The 20,540-nt window shown below is 34.9% G+C and overlaps 1 protein-coding gene across 2 annotated transcripts in view; it reads right to left on the bottom strand.

Annotated features, from left to right (window-relative positions):
* Positions 1-12,653, bottom strand: part of LOC121380913 (polypeptide N-acetylgalactosaminyltransferase 13-like) — a 54,925-nt gene extending 42,272 nt beyond the window's left edge. For both annotated transcript variants that reach the window (XM_041509945.1, XM_041509944.1), the window contains exon 1: positions 12,371-12,653. In XM_041509945.1, coding sequence (XP_041365879.1) covers positions 12,371-12,386 — 16 coding nt within the window. In that variant the 5' untranslated portion in view covers positions 12,387-12,653. The remainder of the gene's footprint in view (positions 1-12,370) is intronic.
* Between the last annotated feature and the right edge of the window lie 7,887 nt (positions 12,654-20,540).

Consider the following 20,540-nt stretch of genomic DNA (forward strand, 5'->3'; position numbering starts at 1 on the left):
ACAAGAAGCCCAAAGTGAGATACTTCTAAGTCCAGCCATGTCCAGGTGTAGTCAATACAAGCAACTTACAGAACAGGTTGTGCCAAACCAGCTTTCTTGGGTACAGCTATGAAACGCTATTCACAACTTCATTCAAGTCATTCATGCTAATGACATCAATCTGCCTTGTTCCATGCTGACCTGCATACAAATGTACACATACCTGTATGTAGGTTTGACATGTTTAAGGCAGCAAACCCTTCTTTTACATTCACATTATGATATTGCTGGCAAAATACAGCACAGTTTGAAACGAGTAACATATTTGGAAACAAATGAGTACCACATTCCTTTGCTGGTAACTCGGTTATTAGCAGTATTCGAGATTAGCGGTATCCCGGTATCCCAATATCCCGAGGATACCAGAATTTAATTTTGGATACCAGACGTCAAGAACCCAGTATCCCACTGGGATACCATATAATGTTGTTGTTTTCTTAATCCTGCGATTTTATTTTTCGCTAAACAATAAAAGTCGTCATTTACTGGGGAAGTTAAGTAACAGTATTTTTGAGCTCGTACCCAGTCTAATGCTATTCCATAACAATATCTCCCCCAACTCGTCTAATGCAACACTGGAGTAACAGCAGCGTAGCAATAGACTGGGAACCGCTAAGTAGCTATTGTTTTTGTTGGATATTTCCTCCTTTCATATTTTATTTGAGATATTGATTCCACATCTGCAGAAAATTGATACAGGTAGGTTTATCATTAATAATGTCAGAAACACTTAAAAATTACTGTTAAATATTAATTTATGTTAGTATTATTCAAAAATAGATTACGTTTGATTGCAAATTTCACAAATTCCACAACTGCAATAGACTGGGAACGAGAACAGTGTCGTCCAAGTTTGTTGCAGTGTTATTTATGAATTTCATTTAAGTGGGATACTAAATTCTCAGGTGGGATACCAGATTTTGAAATGTTAGTATCCAACTGGGATAGTGCTCCAAATTTTTTTAATCTCGAACACTGATCAGGACTCGAAAAATCTCCTGTTCTGGTCCTGTCATTCTATTTATCATTATGTTTTCTATGCTGTTATCCACAGATAGCTCTGGCATTAGCCAAATTCACTAAAATGCTAAATTTAAAAACTGGTGAATTTAATTTTAACTTCACATATATGTACCTGAGTAATGGTTGATACTGTATTGGAAAAAAAGCATTCTGAGAGTACCGCTAAAGAAATACACCTCCCATATCAAACCAGATAATTTTTATTGGTGATCTCCATTGAGGTTTACAAAGAATATAATCCAAAATACACTTATCTGGTCGACTTTGCAGGCCTACGACTATCACATGACACACAAATAACACACCTCAAAAATGGCTAAACATGTTAGAAATATACAATTTACAACTGACCCAACACGGATAACACAAAATTCTAAAACTCTGATTGATCACATATATGTAACCAATCGTAGCAAAGTACAGGAATCTCATGTTGTTCAATACTCAATTAGCGACCATTATCCTGTTTGCTTTACAAGAAATGGCAAATTTCATACAAAACAAAATGCACACAATACTATTACCTACAGAAATTGTAAACATTTAAATGAGGAGTTTGTTAATGATTTACTAGATGCCCCATTTTATTCTGTGGAATTTGAGGAGGATCTAGATACTTGCTTAAAATTATGGTACAAAATTTTCAACAATGTATTAGACAAGCATGCCCCTTTAGTTACAAAACGAGTCAAGAGGAAAGAGCAGCCAGGTTGGTATTCCTGTGAAATAACACAAGCCAGACAGTTACGAGACAGATATCACAAGCTATGTATGTGGGATGAATATAAAGGTGTGGAGGAACAAAACTAAACAAATTACAGACAAAGCCAAACAAAACTACTATTCTGCTGTGGTGAATGACTCTAGGGATCCAAAATCATTATGGAAATGTATCCATGAGCTAAATCCTCCACATGTATCAAGTCCAGCAGAGCTGAAATCTGACAATGGAACAACACTTAAGGATAAGACCGACATAGCAAACAAATTTAATGACTTCTTTACTTCTTGTATTGAAAATTTGAGAACTAATTCTGGATATGATATGCCAAATCTCGAGAAAGTGGAACGTTTTGTAAAAGAGAGACTCCCAAATGAGGAAAAGTTTAAGATAGCTCCTGTACAAATAAATTATCTTTAAAATGAGCTTAAGAACTTAAATGTCAATAAATCATCTGGAGATGACAACTTAGGTCCACGAATACTTAAGTTAGGTGCCTTGGCAATTGCTTCTTCGTTAACATTTATTTTTAACAAAATAATAGACAGTGGTATTTATCCACAATGTTTTAAAAATGCTAAAGTTACTCCAATTTTCAAGACTGGTGACAAAACTGAAGCTACAAATTATAGGCCAATATCTGTATTGCCAACACTGTCCAAATTAATAGAAAAACATATCTCCATGCAATTTTATGATTACTTAACAAAATTTAACCTTTTACACTCATCTCAATCAGGTTTTAGACCAAAACACTCATGCCAAACAGCACTTATTGATATAACTGATAAATGGTTACATGAAATGAATGAAGGAAATCTAAATGGAGTCATATTTCTTGATTTCAAAAAAGCTTTTGATGTTGTGGACCATTCAATTCTGATTCAAAAGTTAAACATTTATGGCTGCAAAGGGAATTCTCTTAACTTGTTCCAATCTTATTTAACTAACAGGACACAGCAAGTCACTATAGGAATGGCAACATCAGAACCTAAATCCATTTATGGTGTTCCACAGGGTTCCATACTAGGACCTCTTCTCTTTATACTGTACATAAATGATCTTCCACTATACATTGAACATTGTACCACAAGTATGTATGCAGATGATTCAACAATGTTCATGTCAGGGAAAACTGTTACTCAAATTCAAGATAAACTACAGCAAGATCTGAATAGTGTAGAAAAATGGTGTTCCTATAATAAAATGTTCATAAACACAAAAAAGACCAAATATATGACTATAGGAACAAGACAAAAAGTTACAATCCAAAATGATATTTCTCTTATAATAAATTCAGAACGTCTGCAACACACTGAATGCGAAAAACTTTTAGGAATTAAAGTTGATAATAATTTAAAATGGACAAATCAGGTTAAACATGTGTGTTCCCTGATCTCTAAACGTCTGTATCTGTTATCAAAAATCATTAGGTATTTAAATTTAGATGCAAGAAAACTTTTCTACAATGGGTATATTTTACCACTCATCGATTACTGCTGTGTAATTTGGGGAAACTGTAATCAGGATGGATTAGAACGTTTACTAAAACTGCAAAAGAGAGCTGCAAGGATGATATTAGATGTAGATCCTATTACTCCATCTGCCCCACTATTTAAACAGTTAAAATGGATGACAATGGAAACACGAATCCACTATCACAAATGTTTACAAATTTATAAATGTCTATACAATGAAGCCCCAAACTATCTTTCAAACTTATTAATATATGTTGGAGAAAACAATCCCTACAACCTTCGAAATGTAGAGGATAGAAATCTATCAATTCCAAAACCTAAAATGTCTTTATTTAAACATGCTTTCAGTTACTCTGGACCAGTACTTTGGAATAAATTGCCTAAAGCTATCCGATCATCGCCAAATACTGCTGTTTTTAAATATAGACTCAAGAAATATTTTCTAAAATAATATCATTTGTACATATGTTTATTGCCATATATGTATTTTCTATTTGTTCATAAATGTATGCATTGTAATTATGTATTGTTTGTACCTGAGGGCCTCAGGGAAGATTAGCTTTTGCTAACTGTGTTACCCTCACTAAATAAAGAATTTATTATTATTATTATTATATAGACATGATCAAATCGAACGCAAGGGATATTATTGGTATGGTTTGTGCAGTCCTACAAATATCGCAGAGATATGAACTCTCTTGTTGGAAATGGGAAGGAAGGAAGGGAATCAGGATAGTACATACCACAGCATTTATCTGTTTTCAAATAAAGCCAAAATATTAGTTGGGTGTATGTCATGGCTTGACCTTAGCGGTAGTCCGGAAAGGTTTGGCTATCGACTTCTCGCTCAGGCTACCACATGTCTAAACCCAGTAGTTTGTTGGGCTACTCGATTTTTTTTAGTACATTGACTTACTCTGTAATCAACATGTAATCATACATGTTGCTATTAAAATTAAAACCGTGATAATTAAAATAAGCAAACATTATTATGCTATATTCTGGATAACAACGCACTTAATGTGCACCTTGCACTAGTGTTGAAGCAGTTCAATGCAGTATGTTTTAAAATAGTTTTTTGACCATATCATGCAGCATACATGTGCTTATGGAACTGTCGCTAGAACGCCTTTGCGTTTACCCGAAAATAGTGTTTCCATGTCTGTTAATAGACTCAAAAAAACCTGATGATCTAATGTGTTCCAAATGGCTCAATGAAAATGTCCCGTCCCTAGGGTTAGGCTGTCATTATTTACATCGGTTGACTAGACTGGTTGTGTGATATGCACATGCTCCACGTTAGCTGTCCATATTTATCAACAGTACCTTAGCTTATGTTCCGGTTCTTACAAATGGGAATTAAGCAATCAAAATTAAATGAAACTGCTTCTTTTTTTTTTAAATAACTAAGGTACACATTATTCAATATGTTTATTAGGTGCTTTGTTATTATAAAGCTATTTAAGTTTTGAACCTGAATGTAATTTGTTGACATTTTGTTGGCCCTCATTGCAGTGACTAAGCAGTCATGAATTGTATTTTTCTGTTGTAATTTTTAAAACATATATTTAACCAAATGAATTTTTCAACTTGTCTTCAATGGAAAGATATCAACTGTATTTCAAATGAATATTTTTTTTTGCAAATGGCACCTAACTAAACTTAGGCAAATCCAGGTTGAATTTTGGTGCCTTGCATTTTCTATGGCCTTTTTGGTGTAATATATCATTATATGGGTTTGGGGGGGGGGGGGGGGGGGGGGGGGGGGGGGGGGTAGAAGATGAATATGACACTTTTAAATACTATAGACTTCATCCAGAGGTTCTTTGTGCCATTTGTACTAAAGAAACATATTTCTCTAGTTTGTTTCAGCAGTTTGGGTGCATACTTGGTAACTGTTTCATATGCTCACATTAAATACCAAAACTTTTGAATAATGATCACAGTATCCTATGAACCATGCTGTTTTATCTGCACAGTATAGAGAGACGACCCCCCCCCCCCCCCCCCCCCCCCCCCAACGTATTCGCTGACCCCGAAGACTATCGACGATATGTTTACAAATATCAACAAAAATTTAAAATGGGTGGCTACCTAATCCGCAGAATGCTTTAAACATAAGGAATGGACCAGAAAAAAGGATTTAAACAGCTACAAAGGGCAGTACTAGTGAAATTGTGGTTTAGGAACTTTGTATTTGATTGGATAATAAAAATGTTTACGTCAAGACAGAAAAAGCAATGGTTTAACAAATATTGGCCAACTATGAAAGAGTTCAGAAAATGAAAAAGTATGAGAATAGTTCAAAGTCAGATAAATATTTTAAATTGTCAAAGACTGATTAATAATGTATACAATATTGGAACTAAAAAATTACCAGAAACAAAAATTAGAATTTGAAAATGATATTTCAAAAACTACCTTTAAATAATACCGGGTAACATAATGCAATTTGTATACCTACCATGCCCATGAGCTTGCGTAGAAAGAAAATACACCAACAAAATATTAAAATATTGATAAGAGAAGAACCAGCAAGAACTGGACAAAAAAAAGAGGTAGACGAATTCTGTTGCGTTACTTGAGTTCACAAATGAATCTGATGTCAGCTTATTGTTTTAATAACCATCTTCAATTCTGACTTTGGCACCAGCCACACCTCCAATGTTGACATAATGTACATTCAAACAGTTCAGAAGACCCCTTCATGAACTCACTGGTTGTGGTCTTAATAAATCTTAAAATTGTTCCTATGTGGCAGAATTAATTTAGCTCAATATAATCGAATTTGTCCATTTCTTGCTGCTGCTTCTTTTATGATACTTTGTTCACATATTTTCTTCATATGCAAGTTAAAGGAACAGAATGGAATGTGTACTATGTTGCATTATATTGCCCATGGAAATTATTGAAGTTGATGTCTTCATTATTTTCAGTCATCCTCTCATTTTGTTCATATATTTTATTAGTTAGTGATCAGATTATGATCTTGAACTTTCCCCACACTGAGTGTGCAAACAGAACAGGAGAGTTCAGATAATTATTCCATCCCTTTTCAACAATAAAGAGGTAGACCCATGTTTTGGTATTCAATACAGGGCACAATATTTCATGCGAACCCTATTCTGTTCGTGTGTTGGTTACACAAAATTAAATTTATGCGAACCACAAATTGATTACGTCGTGACCTGTAGACATTCAGAAATTAAAACTTGCAAACTTCATGACTACAGGTAGTTTATTATACAGTTGAGTATTGTAATTTTGAGACCCTAAAGTTTGACTAGTATTCCAAAAAACGTTTTAGACTGAATTTTAGATACTGATGTGCAGCAAACCAGTAGACAACGTTATATTGCAACAGTTGTAACTTGCGACCAGTCTCAACTAAATGCTCAGTATAGTTGAGCCCACAGTTGTAAAGAAATGTGCATGGACTGCTGGGAGCAGCTAAATTATCCACTGCTATTTTATCTCTAAAGGACTATATATTAGACAATATTTTACAAATATTGGAAAAGGTTTCAACGTAAACAGGAATCCAAAAGTGTCACAAAAGTTGAAAAAATACCTCAGATTTTAAAACATTATTCCCTAAAATATGGTGAACACATGACCCACACACAAATTGTTCACTCAGGCTGCTAACACAATAGTAAAATTCCATAAACTGTTGGAAAAGTGATATTTTTAGAGCAAAAAGACCTCTATATGAAGTCTATGCTATCTGAAAGTGTCATGTTCATGTTCTCTGACCCAGAAAACCCATATATATATATTGATATTTTACATGGGGAATAGGATCTAAAAGCTACAACATACACGAAATGAGATAAAATTTGGCAGCCATTTTGAATAAATTAAAGTTCTGTCCAGATATAAAAAGTGGTCATAGACCAAAAAACTTCAGTGTTTGTGTTTTCGCACATTTTCTTTTTTGCTGCTTTACATCACATAGCGATAGTTCAGTCATCGATCAACCAATCAGATAAGATTCAACCAGAACCAGGCAATCGAGACACAATAAACTGTATATAAACTTCACGTTTTGCGTTTTTGCACCTTGTTTTTAACCAGATACTAATATGTATGTAGACCATATTTATTATAGCAACCTTAAAGGTGAGTCTATCATAAGGTGTTCCAGACCAGGAAGAAACCAGATACTACTAAAGCCATATATAAAAGTACATGCTCTCTCTATCAGGTCTTTGCTCACTAGAGCGCGACTGTCTCTGTCTCAATATCCTCTGTAGAATAATTATAACATACTAGTTATCTGAACTCATTCGGAACATTGGGAGTGGGACAAAAATTCTAAATTACAGTGTATACTCATGTATATGAGGGACAATTGCTAACATATACATAAATAAATATGGTCATTTTTGTTTTATTGTAGTGAAGCCTAGTGCTTTTTTAAACAAAACACAACACTAAGGGGTAACCCTTCAAAATAGCTAGCTAGGTTAGTATAATTTCTTCCTCTCTCCTTGTATTTCTTTAAATCCAAGGCAGGGGGGTGGGTTCTTTTTTGGGTGAATGTTGAGTTTTTGTTTACAATTAGGGACTAAGGACAACCGAAACATTATGTAGGGACCACAAACATACAGCATGCACTTTAAATACATCACTATCACACAGGATGCATTGACTAATAATAACAATGCATCCGCCCACAAATAATGGCCCAGTACCTAGTATTTAATAAGGAGTCGGGCAATAAAAAACAGGCTCCAAGTACACAATTGCTTTGCACCCAGAGGGAGTCAGACAAAAGAATACTCCACTCACCCCCCCCCCCCCCCCCACGGAAGAGCCGACAAAGACCGGCACCTGTGCCCAGGACAGGCATGCACTACAACAGCTTGCTCTGAATGTGCACGTTAAACACTCTGACCTGACCTGACCAAAAAAACTCCACTGGATTTGTGTTCAGTGACCAAAATGGTCATAGAAATGACAAGGCATAGTGTAGAAAAAAGTTTTTATTTGCCCAAGCCTAACATAAGTTAACCACTCGAAACATATAGCTAATGAGCAGTGGTCATTGTTGCTGATTTTGCTACTGATTAGATATCGGAAAAAGCAAAACAAACAAAGAAGAAATAGGTTTTCTACTATGGCTCTATATCTCCTGTGCGACGGGCATCTTGTCAAAATTAGGGCGAGATGTAGCCCAGTGGTAAAGTTGTCGCTTGATGCATGGTCGGCATGGGATCGATCCTCGTCGGTGCGCTCAATGAACTATTTCTTGTTATGGCCAGTGCACCACGACTGGTATATCAATGGTAGTGGTATGTACTATCTTGTCTGTGGAATGGTGTATATAAAAGATCCCTTACTATGTTGCGGGTTTCCTCTCTTAGACTATATAAAAATTACCAAATGTTTGACATTCAATGACCGATGATTAATAATTAATAAATCAATGTGTTCTAGTGGTGTCATTAAACAAAACAAACTTGTTAATATCGAACAATAGCTATTGCTTTAGTGACGTTTTTTCTTTGGGAAAAGGTTTTTTGAGTGTAAATATACCAAAAACCCGCTTTACAATATTTACAATAAAAAAACCCATTTCCCAATCAAAAAACCTCACAAAAGCGGGACAGAACAGATTTTAGAGTTTATGAAGCTCCAATCATAATTAACACATGTGTTTCGAACAATAGCTATTGCTTTAGTGACGTTTTTTCTTTGGGAAAAGGTTTTTTGAGTGTAAATATACCAAAAACCCGCTTTACAATATTTACAATAAAAAAACCCATTTCCCAATCAAAAAACCTCACAAAAGCGGGACAGAACAGAATTTATTAACGTACATAACCTAGTATGTCTCAATGATGGTAGCACTACGTTCATTCATGATAACTTAGTGGGCTCCTCTACCATCGATCTAACCATAACATCAAACTGTATAGGTGCAAATACCCAATGGGAGGTGTTAGACGCTCTCAATAGCGACCACCTCCCTATTTTAACTAGCTACAAATGTAACATTAACTACTCAAAAAATTAAATATTTAAACCTAAATTTAAATTCAGCAAGGCCAACTGGGATAATTTTACTAAAGATTGTAATAATATTAAATTAGACAACGAACTAACCATAGACGAAGCATGTGTAAAATATTTAAAAAAACAGGAAAACCAGGATATCACACTAAATATAAGATAGCAAAAAATGAAGTAAGTAAGTTAATAACCAATGCTAAACAAGCCAGCTGGCAAACTTTCTGTAGCGAGATTAATAATAGAACATCTATTAGAGAAATGTGGGGTAAAGTTAAAGCCATACAAGGACACCGCGCGACCACCACAGTCCTCCAAAAAAATAAAAATGCTACCACTAATAAACAAAAGGCCAGTCTTCTTAGTAAAACTTTCGGTATAAATAGCAGCAATCAAAGGTGGGTAGGTAGAGAATTCTAAACCTAAGTAGTGCTCATTTAGTGCAACAACAGGCACTCATAACCTTTCACTAGTACGCCCCTAAGAAGGAACTGCAACCAATTTGAACTCTACTCGATGCTTTCCAACCTAGGGGCCAAAGGTGAACAGGTAAAGATAAGACCAACTATAGTGCTAATAAATTATTTATAGGGATTACCCAAAACCACCCACTTGTAAGCCCCTTCATAAGAGCTGCAACCACTATTGAACTCGGACCCGATGCACTCTAGTGAAAGTGGCCGAAGGTGGGTCGGTAGCGAATATCCTAAAACTAACATTGATTTTTGTATGAATATATGTATCTTGTGAATGTTAGACCCGAGCCGTGTCCCGACACCATAATACCGACAGCCCATAGGTCTAATTAACGAGCTACTCTCGATATACTAAAGTCAAAACTTATACTAGCTCTACTACCCTTTACAGTTTAGACTGACCATTAAAAATTCGCGCCAAAATTCCTTCAAATCAAAACTGCGCACTTTTTCTCTTTGGCATATTAACTGCTCCATTCAAAATTCCATAGCACCACCACCCACCCCCGCCTGCTACCGATCCCGGTCGGACTGCTGGTGCTCCCTTGCACCTGCCAGTACAGGCGGTCCCTCCCCTCCCCCCCCAACTTTCTGTCTTGGACGAAAGAGCTTGCTCCGCAATCACCTGCGCCCACGACAGGCGTGCGCTGCAACAGCTTGCTCTGAATGTGCACGTTAAACCCTATGACCTGACCTGACCTCTACCCAATTCCGCAATTGCTGCTTGTGTGTACTTGGATATTCACTGTAGTAGGTCTGGTTGAAAATTTAAATGTATATAGTTATTTATGTAATTTCTTTTTCATGTGTTTGTTTGTTAATGGTGGCGGTTTATGTTTTGTCCTATTTTATAGGACAGAGGGCTTCTTTAGATGTTTATTCTTATACCCATCGACACGACAACGGCCAATAATATTATATATGTCAGCAATAAATTGGAAATTTTTAAAGTATCTTTTGGACGTGTGACATCGTGCCTAATTACATTACATTATACATTAAACATATCTGTATGTCTCAATACCTCTATTATGATTATCTTTAAATTTAAATAATGTTTTATAGTTAACTATATTTATTTATACCAGAGTAATAAATGTATGCATTTATAATTAAAATTAAATGCCTGTTATATGTGTCAGTAAGTCTGGAACTAATAAATGAAAATATGTCAGGAAAATAGCTCTATCATGTATGTTATAGGAATGTGTCAGTGATATCATTAATAAAGTCTATCCATTGATTCAATTAAGCCGACAATAAATTCCTCAGTGTCTGCACTGGCAATTAATTAATTAATTAATTATGACATTACTCATTTTATCAATTCGACTGTTCAATAGTCAACGTTACACACACGTTTTTTAACATATTAGGCTAGTAATAAAATCGTCATGTACAATGTGTAGCGAATGATGTTTCATTATCGTCTTAGCATAGAGAAACGTTTATACTTAAATACATTCATTTATACTGGGTCCAATTATTTATGAGTAAACATTATTTATATGTTAACTGACAAAGAGTTATTGGACGATTTGTATACAGACATACAGTTATGTACAATGTTATTTGGGTTTTATTAATAAATGTGGGCATATATTACGAAATTTCCTAAAGAAGCCCTTCCCCTGCAAGTGCTGAACCTCACCGCGGTGCAGGGGTGTAACAGCTTTTTTATTTGTTGAATACTATTATAGTCAAGAGAAAAAAAAGATGGCCAATACAGCACCTTTTTTTTCCATTATTATTGTTAATGTAGATGTGAAATAATAACTAGCCAATCATTTATTTCACACATCACAAGTTTTGCCTTTGTAATTACAAATGTAATTATTTCTTCAAATGGCCAAATGAACTTTGTAATAAAAAAAAATTATAATAGGCCAACGGTCATTCCAAAGGTATTCATTTGTATAAAGGTTTATATTTATATTCTGTTAACGTTTACTAATAAAACTAATATAAACAGCATATCAATACACCCAGGGAGTACACCAATACAAAAACGTGTGGTGTCTTGGTGTATTTTGGGGTATCTTGGGAGTAAATAGTCGGACCCTAAAATTGATTGTAAATATGCCAAAAACCACATTTTACAAACAAGGCGGAAACGGACGTATGCATATTTTTAGGACTGACAACAACATTTGTGCTTCATATAAATTGTAAATCATATAATATTGATAAACTGCCAATAAAGTATATAAAAAACCCTTATTGGATACGATTTTGGCATAATTATGGTTTTTGTGAGGTTTCTTGATTGCGAAAGGGTTTTTTGATTGTAAATATGCTGTTTATATTAGTTGTATTTCGGGTGACCCCTTGGTAACTTAAGCCGACTTTTGGTGAAAAGAAACAACCGTACATTACTTATAGTGTCCAGCTCCTTTTTGAAGCTTTTAATCTACGAATTGAAGACTGCTTCTAAATTTGCTGTATTCGTGATTAATAACTGGTCCAAGCTTTCACCAACACAGCATTTCCGAGAGATTTCGTTGTGTCAACACGATTATGAATGAACTTGCTGAATCGCCTCGGTCAGTTACCAAGTTAGGCATATGCGTAGAATAAACCGTTAAAAAAAAGAAACACGAAAATCGTATTAACCATACCTGAACGTGTCTTCATATATTACACATTCCAAGAATTGTGAATGGTTTGATTTACCACGTAGAAATATAGTTTTGCTTTTTCAACACCCTTCTTTCTCTCCACGTTTTTAACGGAAGTCTGCTGGCAAATGCATCGCTTACAGCGTATCAAAATAATGAACCACAAATCGTTAAAGATATATATAAATACAGATCTAAACAAGACGCAGTTTCTCATCAAAGAAAACGTAAAATGGAAAATATTAACAATATATCAGATTCAGAATTAAAATATTGAGGACTGATTTAATATTTTAGGACACAAGAGACGAGAAAAATTACAGTCCCTAACAATCATCAAAAAGAACGGAAAACAATATAAGAGAACCGAACATGAAAGTAATAATTAGACCTTTGTTGAACACTGGCCTGTAGACTACCGTGAGTCTGCTAGTTTTCATTAAACACAATCTTATTCAGATGTATGAATGGTTTTCCTTTCTTTTTTAAATTAAAAAAACACCAAAAAACAAAAAGAAAATTAAATTGTACAATTCAATTCAATTTATTGCCCAATATTAAAGAATCTGGTGTCAGTGTGGCAGACATGTACTTTCTGTAATTATAACATAGCAAACTTAGTTTTGTATTTCATGTCCCATAACTTCTTTTCTTCAGTATATTTCTTTCTGTACTTGGCTTGTGTGGTCAATTTCAAATTACATGTTTTACCTGTGTGGTCAGTGAATACCTGTGACATCTCTTTGTTTCTTATAAGGACTATTTTCATGTGCTGTCTGTGAAGACAGTGTCTTTAGTTTTGATTGGGCTGCTGACCATGACATGATCAGCTGATGTTAGAAGGTAGCCATTCTGCATTTATTGAGTTATACTGGATGGTGGTTTCTTTTGGGCTCCTGATATTTTGGTGTCCTGCATCTTGACATAAGAATTTATGTAAAGGTTAGTCTAACTTAATATATTAAACACATGTTATATTAATATTTTCTAAATATAATGCAATAAATATAATTAAAGTTATAAACAGTAACATTAATAATGTTATTAGCAATGTTGAAGATAAATTTATAAGTTGGGTATTCTGCTTAATATTTAAAATAACTTATTGATTATTAAAGTTATTCCCATGCTTCTTTTCCTTTGAGTATTTGGAATTAATAACTGTAAAAGGGTTTATCTTAAAATATGTATTTTATTTACTCCGTTTAAAAGAAGTTATTTTAACTTCAAGTTTACAGTAGTCTATAAGTGACGGTGGATATGGTTGAACAGAACATCTTAAACCTCACGGGTTTGGTAATATTATCTCATTTTATAGTATCAACTAGTAGTAAAAGTGTTTTTACTGTAATGATTGTACATTTACCTATTTTGTAATTTTTAATGACCAGAATGTTATATATCATTGTATTATCATGTTTATATGTCAGTTATGGTAAGATTAATTCGTAACAGTTTAAATATGCATATACAGTTTAGATAGTCGTATGTCATTAATGTTTTAGATAGTCGTATGTCATTAATGTTTTAAATGAATAATTGTATGTATTTCGCATAATGTTTTACCTTAATGTATTTTTTTTTAATACATATAATAATAGTATGATTTTGAAATGAATTGTTGTAAATACGTATATTTTCAGAATGATAATGGTTATACTGTATATTTATTATATATTGTTATTTATTATTGTAGAGATGGGTTTCGTCTCCGTGATCTACAATAAACTGTGCAAAGCTACATAACCGGTTGTTATCATTACCGAGCACGCTGTTACATTTTAATCAAATGTAACAGAAAAATCAACCTCTACTGAGGAGATTCGAACCACGGACTCTCAGTACGAGAGTCCAGCGCTCTACCAACTGAGCTAATAGGGAAATTCCCACTAGCTACTGCCAGTTGGAGCACTTTATACCAACACTACTACATCAGCAAACAGAGATAAGAATTATATAACATCAATAACAACCCCTCCCCCAAAAAACCCAACAACACAAACAAACCAATTAATAATAAATAACAATATCAATGTACAGGCCAGACAGAGACACAAAATTTGTATTCTATCGGGGGTGTGTGCGTACATGTGTGCGCGTGTACGTGTGTGTGTGTGCGACGGATGTGTACGCACCCCCCCCCCCCCCAAATTACTAAAGGTCCACTTTTCTCTATTAAATTTAAATAACGTTACATAATCGTTGTTTTGAGGGGTTATTTTTATGTTGAGTCTTAGCCCACGGCCGTTGTTGGTCCCATCACGAGCAATTCGCACTCACCCATTAAAAATCCTGCGTACGGGCCTGTCTATTTATAGGAATAAAATGACTAATAATAATAATAATAATAATAATAATAAAGTATATTGTAAAAATGAAATGGTACATGTACTGATAGCCGGAACAAGAACTTTACGTTTAGAAATACAGCTGTCAATAAATGTCAATACATGGTTAAGAATGTCAACGTGACCATTACATAATAAATCTAAATAGTAAATTGTTATTTTGAGTAGAAAAGTCGGAAAAGAAATTTCACTTATCAAATATTTGTTGCCTTTCAACATAATAAATAGGACAGTCTAAAATAAAATTTGTTCATCTTGGGAATTACAAACGAAACAGTCTTCTGTTCAATTATTTTTTTAGGTTTAGAGAATCTCTCAAGTTTAATATAAAGATTGTGTGCACTAATTCTCATTTTTGTAAATTGTCTGCGTTGTTCGAAATTTGATGTGCAGAGCAGGTAGTTTTCTAATTAAACTCTGATTTGAGTAGACTGTATGTTCTGAGTTTAGAACAATTGTTTTGAATAATATCTGAACAGAATTTTATATATTTCGACTGGAGTTCTTGTTTCAACTTTGTGAGGGTATAAAGAGCCTTAATATTGGCTGTCCCATATTTGACTAAAGCTAAAATTGATCCACATAATTTGTATATAAAATGTCCAGTTGAAATTAGATGGGTTTTTTTTTTTTTTTTTTTTTTTTTTTTTTTTATATAACGACGCAACTAGAGCACATTGATTTTTTTATCTTATCATCGGCTATTGGATGTCAAACATATGGTCATTATGACACCTTTTTTTTTTAGCGATAACCCGCTGTCGCCACATAGGCTACTCTTTTACGACAAGCAGCAAGGGATCTTTTATTTGCGCTTCCCACAGGTAGGATAGCACAAACCATGGCCTTTGTTGAACCAGTTATGGATCACTGGTCGGTGCAAGTGGTTTTACACCTACCCATTGAGCCTTGCGGAGCACTCATCAGGGTTTGGAATCGGTATCTGGATTAAAAATCCCATACCTCGACTGGGATCCGAACCCAGTACCTACCAGCATGTTGGCCGATGGCCTAACCACGACGCCACCGAGGCCGGTTTAGATGGGTTATTAGAATATGATTCCATATACGCTTTATGAACAATCGCGTGTTCCAAATCAAAACTAGAATTTTGTTGCAAGAGATAAACATGTAAAGAAGTGGATGCTGGCAAACTTCATCGCGTATAGCATCATTTGTTAACACCAAGCAGGTACATATATATATATATATATATATAATGTTATTTGAACACTTTCGAATGGAGTATTGTCGGATATATTTTTGAAACCACAACGATCTACTCCATTGAGATAATAGGGGCTCCAAACTTCACAGAAATACGTTAAAATGGGGCAAATTAAGCACTGAAATATTTTTAAAGTTGTGGATATATATTGTTTTTGACATCAATTTGTTTGAGTTTAAAGATGTCTTTGGCAACCTGTTCACAAAGTCGGTCACATGGGCATTTAAAATTATCGGATGCAGTAAACAGTATACCTAAGTAACAATAAGACCGAACAGTATTAACACGAGACTGCTTAATTATCTATCATATAAAGAAATCGGGTCAGTTTGGTGTGAAAATGTCCGGCAGATCACGAACATACAGGCTGAAGAGCAGTTGACTCAATACACAACCTTGTTTAATTCCCACATTAGATTGGAAACTGTTGCTGTGATTATTATTAAGTTCAACAGAATATTGAACATCAGAGTAGGGGTCCTACAAACTGTTTATTTTATATGTCCAAAGAAGCCGCTGTTCAACAATTATTACGTAATCTCAAATCTGGCCATTTATTGTATGTCCTCTTCCCCCCTAACACCACACACCTCTCTAAAAATAAAGAATACTCTTGTGCTCCACTCCCAATTTCATGGGAATGAATAAATAATACAATCAATAAATACTTGGCAAAAAATCGCCTGTAACAGAAATATATAGGGTATGGTCGACTGTCTACAGTATTTAATTAATGGAATTAAAATGACATACTTGTGTTAAAAATGTTACGTTATCAGGCACTGGTGCTTTTTTTCTACATATAAGATTCAAGCACTGTCCAGAGTACAAAACTCAGCTATCTGGGCTCCCTGTCTCACTCATGCCCCCCCCCCCCCCCCCAACCCAACCCCATATGTTAATATATGTTTTCAAGTGTTCAATTCTTGAAAGTAAGAGAGAAGTCTGTAAGGCCTTAAAGGCACTTCGCACTCAAAATAATTTGAGCAATACTTATGTTCCTTGAAATATTACTCTGTGCATGTACACCTTCAGAGGTCCCTTTGATTGATGAAGCTGTAGAAAGTGTTTTGGCATTTGTACTGGAGCGGGTAGGACGTAGCCCAGTGGTAAAACGTTCGCTTGATGCGCGGTCGGTCTGGGATCGATCCCCGTCGGTGGGCCCATTGGGCTATTTTTCGCTCCAGCCAGTGCACCACGACTGGTATATCAAAGACCGTGGTATGTGTTATCTTGTCTGTGGGATGGTGCATATAAAACACCCCTTGCTACTAATCGAAAAGAGTAGCCCATGAAGTGACGACAGCGGGTTTTCTCTCTCAATATCTATGTGGTCCCTAACCATATGTCTGACGCCATATAACCGTAAATAAAATATGCTGAGTGCGTCGTTAAGTAAAACATTTCCTTCCTTCCTTGTACTGGAGCGCCTTAAAAAGTGGCAGTCCTGTGGCAGACCGTGTAATCGTACCTTTAATTATATATCCACACGGAGCATTTATAACTCACTCTGGATTATATATGGTACTGGGATGGCAATCTAATAGCACCCATACCAGCCTAGCTTAAATGAAGTCGATTGCTTTAAATAGTTATAACCGAGACCGGTGTCGACCGATATTGTCTTTTTATGGTCCATTCCGTTTATTAACATATCCAAACAGGAGCGACAACTCTTTCGATAGAAATAAGACCAAACAATAAAACTTTGTAATACGGTAACGCAGTTTTTTGGGTTGTCGCTGTACAAACCACATCTTGTCATTCGTAATCAATAAATCGACACACTGTGTTGTTACATGCAGCTACATAGTTCTTACCTTATAAGCTTTGAAGTTTTTTTTTCTAGCGGGCTAGGCTCTGAATCTTAATGTGCAATACAGTTTGGTATTAAACTTTACAGTAGCTATCTAAAATATTTTTGATATTGAATTTTCAACAGATGATCCAGTTCTGTGTTATACCGATCATACGCTATTGTTCGCTTTTAGCTAACCGATCACGCTTAGGCCTAGATGAAAACCATAATCAAATATTCAGGGTTCCAGCTGGAAAATTTTCATTAATAGCCAAAGTTATAGCCAAATGTTTACTTTTATAGCCACGATATAAATTTTATAGCCAAAAGAGCGGATTGAAAATTTTAATATTTATATTTGTGTAATTTATTCTCAAATTCATGTGGTGTATTTGTCCTAGTGAGCAATACATTTGTGATTCTTTTCAGGTTTTCTTGAACTGCTTTTTAAATGGCCCATTCAGATTGTTAACAAACTATAATTATGAAATAAAAACAACCCGAGGTAAAAGTGTATATGTTTAAATTTTATTTGTGTCAGAAGTCTGTAGTCGGGATGTTTTAATATCTTCGTACGATCAACAAGCCTATCGCCGATAGTATCGCTATCGGTGGTCGAAATGTCAACCAGGTACATGCCGTCATAATTATCTTTAGTTTCATCCTCAGTACTGGAGGCGCAAGTTTCAGTTGATTCGTTGATGTCGGTGTCAGCCATGTGGACTTCCCGAACGGGTAGAAGCATATCTGTTATTTGTACCTGAGATTTCAAATCGCGATCCCGTTTATACTTGGTTGGTCGCGACATTGTGTTGTAATCACTGGCGGTCCCGCAATGCTTAGCGTCACCACGTGATAACTGTGATTAAAGATCGCATTTGAATGAGCGTTTGATTTACTAGAACAATGTTTTAAAATTAAACCTAAACAATGATACAAAATGCAAATTATCTTGGTAGATAAAACATAAGAATATAATTTGGTGTGAAACTTAAATAAAAAATTGTGGACCCGCATATCTGGCGTTTTAATAGGTTATACCGAGCTTACGCAAACTGAAATAAATATATTCATACGAATGAAGTACTCGTCGAGCAGAGCCCTGTATGTAGATTTTATTCGTGAAGAATCGTTAACAATTTGATTGGTTCACGATTCACTGCATCCACATTTTATTTTATTAAGGGCAAGGGTTTCGCGCGTATATTTTGTTTGGAATGGCGGCGACATTAAATATATATATATATATTAGGAAAATAAGATAATCCGAATTTCGGGAAACATTGGTTAAAAAAAATAAATCGCCATTTTGTATCGCCTGATTGACCAGATTATAGCCAAATTTGTGATAATTCGCCAATTGGCGACAATGGCGAACGGCAGCTGGAACCCTGAATATTATACAGTGAAACTTCTCTAAACCGAACACCCTAGGGACCGAATAAAATTTTCGGTTAGGAGGGGTGTTCGGTTTACTGAGGTTTTAAGAAACAGCCTTGATAACCATTTTTTAATTTTTACTATTAATATTACCAAGGTACAAACGTGTGTTAAATTACATTTATAAACCAACAATAACCAAATTAAAGTGGAAACTCTTTATATAGATTGTTGAGCTTTTGTGAATAAATAACACAAATACATTTGGAACATGTAACACATTGAACAATCAAGAAATGTTCGGAGTGTTTCACGTGCTAGACAAAACCACTGCCAAACGAGTTCGCTGAGTCGGTCAAATTTACACGCGTTATTAAACCTTCGTTTACTCCCATTTACATTATTCTCGTACTGCGATTTATAGGTGTCCCTTTTCTTGATTATGTCAGATACAGTCGATTTCCCAATGCCAAATGAATCACTTAGTGACTGTAATGTTGGTTTGGGTAAACTTTCGTATTTGTTAATAAATTTAACTTTATCGTCCAGTGACAACTCTACACGACGCCGTTTTGCTGGACGTTCGGACATGTTGACAATCGATATGGAAATGAAATGCTATTGACGTACCTACGAAACATATCGGAAACAGAAGCCGACTTATTTGTCTAAATAAACAGTGGAACAGAGACAATGAGAATGCAATTAATTAAATTTATGGTTGCTTTGTCGGGTCCTCGTGTAAAATAATCAGATATAACCAGCGATAAATTTGTTCGGAAGAGGTAATAATCTCATTCCCAATCAATCTAATTAAAATTAGCTCCACTATTACATGTGGATCTAACATCAGCCAGTTGGAGCTCGTGTCCACCAATCAAAACCTTACTTGCAGAATCCTGCCAGTGATTTAAAAATAATTCGAAAACATTCTCCTAAGGGTATTCGACATGTTTCGTGTGAATTACGAATGCCTTAAAACATGTTTATTTTATAAAATAAATAATTTGTAATGTAAAACTGAAGACTGATTTAGTTAGTTATTTTTATAAATAAATAAATAATTTTTAATGTAAAATTGAAGACTGATAACCCACCCCGTATGTATTGGTATGGTTCGCTGTACTGCGGCCACTAAAATAGACTCGCCCGATATTTTTAGAATTTGTATGCTCCCAAATAACGTTAAAAAGGCGAAGTGTGATTGGTCAATATTTAAATTATTATTTACAGACGAAATGTTACCTGGCCATTGGGTACTACGCAGTGTTGTTAGCAGTCCGATTAAAATTAGTTCTACTGGTCTAGATAAGGCATTCGTAATTCACATGAAACATATCGTATACCCTCAGGATAATTCGGAATGTTTTCAAATTATTTTTAAATCACTGGCAGGATTCTGCAAGTAAGGTTTTG

The sequence above is a fragment of the Gigantopelta aegis genome, chromosome 9 (assembly GCF_016097555.1).
Source record: "Gigantopelta aegis isolate Gae_Host chromosome 9, Gae_host_genome, whole genome shotgun sequence".
Classification (NCBI taxonomy): domain Eukaryota; kingdom Metazoa; phylum Mollusca; class Gastropoda; order Neomphalida; family Peltospiridae; genus Gigantopelta; species Gigantopelta aegis.